The following is a 7,165-nucleotide window of genomic DNA, read 5'->3' as shown; positions in this document are numbered from 1 at the left end:
GCCTTGATGTTGTCGCACAAAGCGGAGGGACCTACAGTTTTACGCCGACTCCGAACGGCGATTATATTTTTATGAGAAGCGGTTTTTCGTGGCAGAAATACAGTTGGAGGTTTGCCATTGCCTGCCGAGGGACGACCGCTGTTAAGAAAAAACCTTTTTCTATATTTTTGGGATGTTGCTTTGACCAGGGCTTGAACCCAGGTGCTGATGTGTGAAAGCGCGCACTGCTTACCACTACACCACAGAGGCCGACAATAAATAATACGTTGTTTTTCTGTTTCAAAAACTATTCATAAACAATTTAAATACTTTTTTGAAAATAACTATGTGAAATATATGGCTGACTTCCAAAACGTATCAATACAATTAGGGGATTCACAAGACGTGTTAACCGTCGTAAAATCTTAAGCTTAACACTTGTTTATGTAAAATAGCGGTTAAAATGGTTGGGGGGCTGGCTAATTATATATTCTTTATCAGTTTAACAGAATTTCGGTTTAGTTAGAAATCCCCTAAAACCATTTTAATTAAAAAAGATGTTAACCTTAAGATTTTACGACGGTTAACACGTCTTGTGAATCCCCTAAATGTTTGCAAACTGTTATACTGCGGTATTCAAACTGTTTGTATATGCAGAGTTGCGACACATTGCAACCAAATACATGCACATTTTGAATATTCCATAAAGCAATGAACAATTTTTCTGAATTTTCCATTTTTTAAACACAAATGGTAACCAATAACAAACGAAGCATCAACTTTGTTTCTGGTACACTGATTGATCTAGCGATGCGTTTCGATAACTTTTTGAATGCGTTTCGGAAAAGTAATCATTGTCATCATTTTGTAGTTCGGCGTTATAAGACATTATACTTTTTACGTATGCAAAGCAATTGACGTTTTGGAAGTTTGGGTAGGCTTGTTAACTGAAATATTCAGCTTTCAAAAAGGTATTTATTTAAGCAGTAGAAAATTTTGGTAGAAATTCCGTTTTTGTTCAATTTTGAAATTGGAATCCCATAAAATAAAAACCTAACATGTAATCGTATATATATATATAAATCTTGTGTCACGGTGTTGGTGGTCGAGCTCCTCCTAAACGACTCTACAGAACTTTGAAATTTTTTATGTACATATATATGGTAGGTATGAGAATCGGATGTAAACCACACCTCCCGTGGCACAAACCGAATTTTTCATACCTCTGGATGTGTTCATGGTATACTACTCGAACATGGAGAAAAATTTTGGTTATTGGAAAAGGGGGCGTGGCACCTCCCATACAAAGAACTTTTCATATTGCATATCTCCGGAAGTGTTCATGGTAGAGTACTGGAACTTGATATGTACAAGATGCATTAAATCAATCCCATACTCTTACAGAAAATTTGTGCTATTTGAAAGGGGCGTGGCTTTTTTTGAACGCACTGAAACTATTACACATCTTTGTATGCACAAACACTTTTGCTAGGTTATACAAGACGGCAATAAAAATATACCTTCTGACAATTACCAAACCGTAATATTAGAAGATAAATGCGTCACTGAAAATCATTAACGTGAACTCTTGCTGAAAATGTTGAACCAAAATTTTTCAATGCAAAAAAGTAATTTTGGCCGGGACGAAGTTCGCCGGGTCTGGTAGTATTAAAACATATATTTTTATATAATACAGAAAATATTTTCCATGTAGGAAATATATTTTTCTAATTTGAATTTCAAATATTATAAAAAGAATATAAGAATAAAAGTTGAAAATTTTTAATTTTTTTTTTTTAATTTTTGTGAACTCTACATAAAATGTGAAACTTTGATTCATAAAGTTTATATTATTGAATGAACTATATTTTCTTAAAAAAGTAAAGCAACAAATTCATGAAAATAATCCTGTATATTATATAAGAACAAGTGATAACCCCGATTAAATACGTCAGTAAGTTTTCATATTAAATTCAAATAAAAACAAGTATATTTTAAACAAAAAAATCTACTTCAATTTTGGAGTGCCGTTAATTCTTCGGAGCCAAACATAATTACTACAAATTTCACTTGCAGTAATTTCTACGTGGTAAGTGCTCCTCCATTGTTTGGTTTCATAGGGATTTGGATACCTTCCTCGTTGAAGTTGTAAAGAAAATTCGTTTAAGTGTTTTTTCGGTTAAGCGCACAAGTTTTTCGTGCAAAGAACAATGGGCAGCTAAGCAAAATATACTGTAAGCGTGAAAGAAATAAAACCTACTTCCATAAACTCTCTTAATATGCCAAATGAATTCCTTATGATTCACAATTATTAAGGTAGTTGAATGATAAGTTGTAAATTGGTATTTTGGGACACCACTTAAAAATGTAATTATAGACAAAATAATCTTCTCTAAAGTTAAAGCGGCTTATTAAAGTGCCTTTCAATGGGATATGTACTTGTCAAACAAGCTGCTTTTAACTTTAGAGCTGACTTTAATTTGATTATAACTACGGGCCCATGATCCAACCACACTCCAATCCAATTGGTTCATGCTACGGGACATAGTTTTCGGGTATCAGTAGCCTAATAGGTAAAAAAATAATTTCCTATTGAGAACAGTTGTGATTGCCAGTAACAATAAATAGTTGAGTTTTCTCAAACGCAACTTCAAAGTTGAGTAGTGAGCCTATGGCCACTTCTAATAATAATAAACGGAATGTTGCGTTATACTAAAGCCAAGCTTGCCTCTTAGCGGNTTTTTGTTATTGTACTCCTGCTATCACCTTATATAAATTCGCCTTGGTTTTCGGGTATCACTAGCCTAATAGGTAAAAAAATAATTTCCTATTGAGAACAGTTGTGATTGCCAGTAACAATAAATAGTTGAGTTTTCTCAGACGCAACTTCAAAGTTGAGTAGTGAGCCTAGGGCCACTTATAATAATAATAAACGGAATGTTGCGTTATACTAAAGCCAACCTTGCCTCTTAGCGGTTATGCCTTTGGATAACAGATATATTTAAATAAAGTAAACCTTAACTGTTCCTATTAAATTATTGTGGCATACACATTTTCATCGATTCATTATTAAATGAAAAACAAATCAACTTCTATATAATATATGCCTAGATTCAGTCTAACAGTCATGAAACGCCGCACAATGTTACTAAAAATACATATGCGGAGCTGGGACTGTACTACCCGTCAAATTAATAAGTATGTACATATATAGTCGGAGTCCATAAAATCTNACTTCTATATAATATATGCCTAGATTCAGTCTAACAGTCATGAAACGCCGCACAATGTTACTAAAAATACATATGCGGAGCTGGGACTGTACTACCCGTCAAATTAATAAGTATGTACATATATAGTCAAGAGTCCATAAAATCGACTATATCTACTTACAAACAATTTTATCAACTGGGTCGTAGTCATCGTACTCAATAAAAGCAAAGCCACGCTTTTTGCCAGTCTCTTTATCAATTACAATGTTCACATCTGTTATTTGGCCATATTGTCCGAAATGATCGCGTAGACATTGTTCATCGTGGTCGTCTTTAAGTCCACCCACAAATAGTTTCTTAACCGTAGCACCGGCATGCGGGTTATCAATATCTTGACGTGGCACTGCACGTTTAGGTTCCACAACGCGGCCATCAATTTTATGTGGACGAGCATTTTGGGCATCATCAACCATGGTTGACCTCGAATAGGTGATGAATCCAAAACCACGTGATCGCTTGGTCCTAGGATCCTTCATAACCACCACATCAACTATCTTACCCCATTTTTCAAAATGCGATTTAAGACCATCATCAGTGGTACGGTAATCTAATCCACCAATAAACAATTTTCGCAAGCATTCGGGCTCATTGATATCCTCCTATAAATAAATAAAAAAAAATATATATGCACTTATTTGAATGGAAATCGATTTTATCTTTCACAGATACATACACATTGCAAACAAAATGGCGGACCTGGCACAACTTCTAGAAATTACTACTACCCACCCAAGCAAATCTACTTACGTCATTATAATTTCCATTGTGGTTGGAGTTGTCTTTTTGATTAGGCATTTTAACCATTTATATATATAAATTTATTTCAAAATTTTAACAATTATCCCTTTAATTACGTAAGCGAAAAAGCACAAGCTAACCACTCGAAGTTAAAAATCCGAATGAACATCCGTTCGTCTACTTTACAATATGGCTACCAACGAAACAGCATGAAATGAATAGAGTTACCAGCTTCAAAGGGAAAAACGAAGAATGAATGGGATCGCCATAGTTCGGGGTCTGCATCTGCCAAAACTTGCACCATGACATAAAGCTGCAGCCAGAATATTACTTTTTTTACTGTTACTCAAATTAACCAAGACGGGACCGAATTGTCCAATTTACTGTCTAAATCACTGTCTTCGAAAAATCAAAGACAGTGAGCGAACTGTGAATGTGTTAATGAAAAACTGTGTATGTATTGCTATTTTCCTAGCAAAACACAACCAAATACACGTTTATATAGCGAGCCGATTGCTCCAAGACGACACCCGCTTACAACCGCACCTAATTTTTACTCATCATTCAAGTAATTTCAAATAACGAATAAATATTTATTATTCATTTAAGTGACTTCAACATAACAAGGTAAAATCATTGAGAGGCAGTCTGACGTTTGCCAGCAATACAATTTAAATATTCAAAACTCAAACTCATACACACATTGGTTGCGTTCATAAGATATAGTTGTTTAGCTCATCTGCTACGAAACTGCTGGCAACTGTTGAACCCAACAATTACGACTTAGAAACGGCTTGATGAATATGCTGCCAAATGAACAGCTGATAAATGTAAACAAATGAAATTGCAACAAATAGAGATAGTTGCACCGATACTATTTAGAATTCAACGCTGAGCGGCCGCTTTTTCTCTTGCAAGCGAAATAGAGGCCCGTTGGGCCCTGTCACATGGTCAGTATTTATTGACTTGATGCAAGTATCGCGATATTTTAATTAGAAAATGAAAAACGAAAGCTATATAAAGAGGAAAATTACCAACAAAAAGTAAATAGTCTTCAAAGTATCCTCAAATAATCTTGAAAGATAACAAAGCGCGAAGTGAATCAAGTGACAAAATTACTGTCGGACTGTATACTTTGTAGTGAATTATTGTAATACGATATTGATTAACTACATAATACAAAAGGAGTAATAAAATGAAAAATTAATATTTAAATTCATCTATGTATGTCGTTTCAATCAAAAAGGTATAAGGTATTTTACTATTTCAATTTCTGTATTTCAATGATATGTTTTAGACCAATTGGAGAATTACATTGGAGTTCAAGTTGAGAACTAGCATTTTCTCAACTTGAGAAACAGTCCTTTTTTCATATAAAGAAAAAGGCCGTCGATGTTTTTGCAAAACCACCCATCGCCCATCGCCCAATTGCAAAACCGCCTATCCTACTGCACTCGAATTTTACAGGAGAGCGAAAAACGGTTTATTCTTTGAAGGCATTGTTTTGATAGGCGGTATTTTCTATAGCTATTATTTTACAAATCTGTTGTTTTAATAACGATTTAATGAATTTTAAGCATAAATCTAGACACCTGGGGCTCAGGGTCACCAAATCTCATTTTTGCCACAACGGCGATTTAGGTGGTTTTGCAAGTCGTCGATGGGCGGTTTTGCAAAAACATCGACGATGCTCCTTTTGTTGAAGACGCCATTTTCCTCCACTTAAGGTACTGTTTAGAAACAACGTTGGAGATTTGAGAAATATCTTAGTTCTCAACTTGACCTCAAGTTTAGCTCAAACCCAATTGTTTGTTGGGTTAGCTCAAGTGCTACGAAACTGCTGGGTACTGTTGAACCCAACAATTACCATGTTTATATGATGCTTCAATTCGTTCTAAGTCAAACCGTGTTATTTGGAGACACACATGTAAACACATTCTTAAATCGAATTGAAACTTTTAACCGTGCTACTATAAATCACATTTTGAATGCGAGTTAAGAGTTGTTGAATCGTGTTAAGAGTGCATATTAACACGGGATTTGAGCACACGGTTGTTTCATGCAACTCTGTATGAAGTAAAACATTTAAATAAATAAACCAAACTTGACAAGGGATGACGGAAATTCGTTCCAAAATAAAACATTTAAATAGTTCTTGAAATTACATTTAGACTAAGCTTTCCTAAAAAAATAATAGCTAATATCCTTTTTCATGGCTGTTTGGAACTTTAATTATTATTTTTTCCATGTTTATTATTTTCAAGAAATGACACATGTATTAACAGGGTCGCATCGGGATGAACTCTGTTTGGAAGCGTGTTCGATAGACTAATTTTTTTTGCTGCATATAAACACTTTCATTTCAAGCGAGCTACACTGGCACGAGTTAATTCGATACCGAGTTTGATGCCATATAAACAAGGTAAATGACTAGCAACGTGTTCATGTGATAAACATTAAATTCGGTCCGCCCATTCCGACGACCCAGTACGCGTAAAAGCACATTTAGCGTATTTAACTCTAAATGCTACCCTTAATGTACAGTTATCCATACAAAATTCTTCACCTAAATGCAACTCAATTTTTGCATTAAGAATCTGAATGCTAAAAGCAACCCTGTGATCTTCCAAAATTTCCACGATTCGNCAGCACCGACAAATGAATATATACACAAACAAATGTTCGGTTATGGTTAAAACAATTCATGTTTTTGTATAGAATTTTTGGTTTAAAATTTATTTTTTCCATTTCAGTAGGGTTTTTGCACATTATCTTCTGCGTGTGAATTGATCGAAATAGATACGGATCCGAGTAAGCGATTGGAACACGGTTGTTTGTCAAAAACATACGATTTTGAACTCGCCTAAATGTACATTGCTAAATGCGATAGCATGAATACTCTTCGAAAACATATGCTTGAAAGTGCTAAATGTTGAATTTTAAATGCAGCAAAAACGCTGCATAATAATATGAAACAAAATCAGCTGTAAAGGAAAGCCTCTACAAACCAATAAACAAACTGTCATCGAAATAAGATTAAAATTGAGATGGTCTTGTAAACAGCTACAATTTCATATAGAAATCGAGTGTCGAAATTGCGCAATTTCGGGCGCTTGGATACAGACCTTAACAAATAAATAATATTTAATAGAAATCTTTCTCGTGTCACCATCAAG

At 34.6% G+C, this 7,165-nt stretch overlaps 1 protein-coding gene across 1 annotated transcript; it reads right to left on the bottom strand.

The window, feature by feature from the left end:
* Nucleotides 1-1,982: 1,982 nt before the first annotated feature.
* On the bottom strand, nucleotides 1,983-4,171 carry LOC108381231 (heterogeneous nuclear ribonucleoprotein 87F-like). The gene is made up of 4 exons (XM_017637646.1): nucleotides 3,999-4,171; nucleotides 3,369-3,850; nucleotides 2,784-2,854; nucleotides 1,983-2,545 (listed from the first exon to the last, which is right to left on the bottom strand). The coding sequence occupies exons 1-4, from the start codon at nucleotides 4,053-4,055 to the stop codon at nucleotides 2,538-2,540; spliced, it is 618 nt and encodes a 205-aa protein (XP_017493135.1). The 5' UTR covers nucleotides 4,056-4,171; the 3' UTR covers nucleotides 1,983-2,537.
* Between the last annotated feature and the right edge of the window lie 2,994 nt (nucleotides 4,172-7,165).

Source organism: Rhagoletis zephyria, unplaced genomic scaffold (genome assembly GCF_001687245.7).
Source record: "Rhagoletis zephyria isolate East Lansing unplaced genomic scaffold, Rhagoletis_zephyria_1.1 Rzeph_scaffold_21819, whole genome shotgun sequence".
Taxonomy (NCBI): Eukaryota; Metazoa; Arthropoda; class Insecta; order Diptera; family Tephritidae; genus Rhagoletis; species Rhagoletis zephyria.
This window is presented reverse-complemented; position numbering and strand designations above follow the sequence as displayed.

Excerpts from the sequence above, each read along its gene's own strand:
- LOC108381231 (XM_017637646.1), bottom strand. The coding sequence starts at position 4,055 with ATGGTTAAAATGCCTAATCAAAAAGACAACTCCAACCACAATGGAAAT. Across the intron at positions 3,851-3,998 it reads ACAATGGAAATTATAATGAC|GAGGATATCAATGAGCCCGA; the intron begins GTAAGTAGATTT and ends ATTTATTTATAG. Across the intron at positions 2,855-3,368 it reads GTTGATAAAATTGTTTGTAA|AAAACTCAACTATTTATTGT; the intron begins GTAGATATAGTC and ends GTTGCGTCTGAG.